At 43.5% G+C, this 2,137-nt stretch overlaps 1 protein-coding gene across 4 annotated transcripts in view; it reads left to right on the plus strand.

Moving 5' to 3' along the window:
• The window catches only part of rufy3 (RUN and FYVE domain containing 3), a 23,394-nt gene that overhangs the window by 7,074 nt on the left and 14,183 nt on the right, over window positions 1–2,137 (plus strand). For all 4 annotated transcript variants that reach the window (XM_014026723.1, XM_014026720.1, XM_014026724.1 and 1 more), the window contains exons 2-6: window positions 841–1,014; window positions 1,089–1,206; window positions 1,282–1,383; window positions 1,508–1,631; window positions 2,033–2,097. In XM_014026723.1, coding sequence (XP_013882177.1) covers window positions 841–1,014; window positions 1,089–1,206; window positions 1,282–1,383; window positions 1,508–1,631; window positions 2,033–2,097 — 583 coding nt within the window. The remainder of the gene's footprint in view (window positions 1–840; window positions 1,015–1,088; window positions 1,207–1,281; window positions 1,384–1,507; window positions 1,632–2,032; window positions 2,098–2,137) is intronic.

The following is a 2,137-nucleotide window of genomic DNA, read 5'->3' on the forward strand; positions in this document are numbered from 1 at the left end:
CAACTTAAACTGTGCAAAATTAAGTTAAACTGTGCAAAATTAAGTTAAACTGTGCAAAATTAAGTTAAACTGTGCAAAATTAAGTTAAACTGTGCAAAATGTAATTTAAACTGTGCAAAATGTAATTTAAACTGTGTAAAATGTGACATTAGTTGTGATCAGAGGCGACAGAGTTCCTGTAAAACGATGCAGAGGTGAATGTTTCATGTTGTGAATCGTCTGCTGAGGTTTTAAAGCTTTAAACCTGAACAGAAGCACAACATGGTCTCTGTCATCAGTATCACGTTTTTCTCCGCACTAATGAAGAACGTTAAGAGATGAGGTGAAACCTTCTTCTGTCACTTTGAATCACTTTGAGTTCCTAATATTAGGCTTCAGGTGATATTTTGAATTTACTTCCAGTGTTGCTACATGACTGACTGCTGAGTCACAGTTACCATAAAGATATTGTTGATGATCTTTAACATAATAAAGTAATAAATGTTTAAATGTATCTGTAAGGCATCAGGGCTTTTAAAAACCATTAAAAATTAAATAAAATGATTTTGTTTTGTTGTTTCTCCTGGGAGCTTCATTACAAACACACAACTGTAATAATCCATCTTTACAGATAATAAAACCATAAACTGGTCTATAAAACAGTTTTTAAATCCCAGCTGAACTGAGTCAACAGTTTTTATATAATTTATGTTCCTGCAGCTTCCAGAACTGTTTACTTCCTGGATTAAATGTCAGGAATTAGCCTGGACCGTTTAGCTTCTATTGTTTTATTTTAGGAAACCTCTCAGTTAATCGACGTTATTTTTTATAATTTAAGTTTTTTTCTGCTTGTTGTTTCAGATCCTAAAGATCCGATTGCCATCGAAAGGCTGAACTTGATGAACATGGCCAAACTGAGCATCAAAGGTCTGATCGAGTCGGCGCTGAACCTGGGCCGGACACTGGACTCGGACTACGCCCCCCTGCAGCAGTTCTTCGTGGTGATGGAGCACTGCCTGAAGCACGGCCTGAAAGGTACCCCCCGTCCCCCCGACCAGACTAAAACCTTCAGCAGGGTGAAGTCTTACGGTTTGTCTGTGAACCACCAGCTAAAAAGACCTTCCTGGGCCAGAACAAGTCCTTCTGGGGTCCGCTGGAGCTGGTGGAGAAGCTGACCCCTGAAGCAGGAGAGATCACTGCCAGCGTGAAGGACCTGCCTGGACTCAGGTGAGTCCGGTCTGCGGACCTCCAGGATTCTGTTGAATTTCAGAGCGGACTGTAACCGGTTTGTGTCTGGACCAGAACCCCTCTGGGCCGGGGCCGGGCCTGGTTGCGCCTGGCCTTGATGCAGAAGAAGCTCTCAGACTACATGAAGACCATCATCAACAGAAAAGACCTGCTCAGGTGAGGGACGGGCTTTTATTTTGAAGGTGGCTCTCCTGTTGGTTTGAGATGAGCCTCAGGGTCTAGGATCTCGGGTGTGGGGGGTTGTGGGGGTCCTCTCAGCTCACATCTCGTCTCTCTGCAGTGAGTTCTACGAGCCCAACGCCCTGATGATGGAGGAGGAGGGCGCCGTCATCGCCGGCCTGCTCGTCGGCCTCAACGTCATCGACGCCAACCTGTGCATGAAGGGGGAGGACCTGGACTCTCAGGTGGGTCCAACTTCAGATTTAGTCAGTTTAGGAAAGATTAATCCCTCAGATTGAGTCTGGTTTTAATCTGAGACGAGGCCTGAATAAACTGTCAGCGGTTCAAACAAATAAAAACAATATTTCAGGAAGATGAAGCGAAACCTGCTGCTGGAATGTTTATAGAAACTGAGCTGAACTCTGTGGTTTTCAGTTATTACCTGCAGTCTGCAGTGAAAACAACGATTTTGCTCCTGTTTTTTTTGTGATTCTTTACCACCAAATAGATTTTAATGAACTTTGGAGTCAACTTGATTCAAGATGGCTGCCACAGCTGACTGACTTTAACACAAAAATGTTCATAACTCAGGAAAACATTGGAAATATTGAAACTGTTTTTAAGTTTGATTGTTTTTCCTCCTCAGGTCGGTGTCATCGATTTCTCCATGTACCTGAAAGACGGCGGGCACAGCAGCAAGAGCGCCGAGGGGTGAGGGGCTTTATTTATCCCCTTGATACAAGATTTAAAT

Source organism: Austrofundulus limnaeus, unplaced genomic scaffold (genome assembly GCF_001266775.1).
Source record: "Austrofundulus limnaeus strain Quisiro unplaced genomic scaffold, Austrofundulus_limnaeus-1.0 Scaffold584, whole genome shotgun sequence".
NCBI classification, from domain to species: domain Eukaryota; kingdom Metazoa; phylum Chordata; class Actinopteri; order Cyprinodontiformes; family Rivulidae; genus Austrofundulus; species Austrofundulus limnaeus.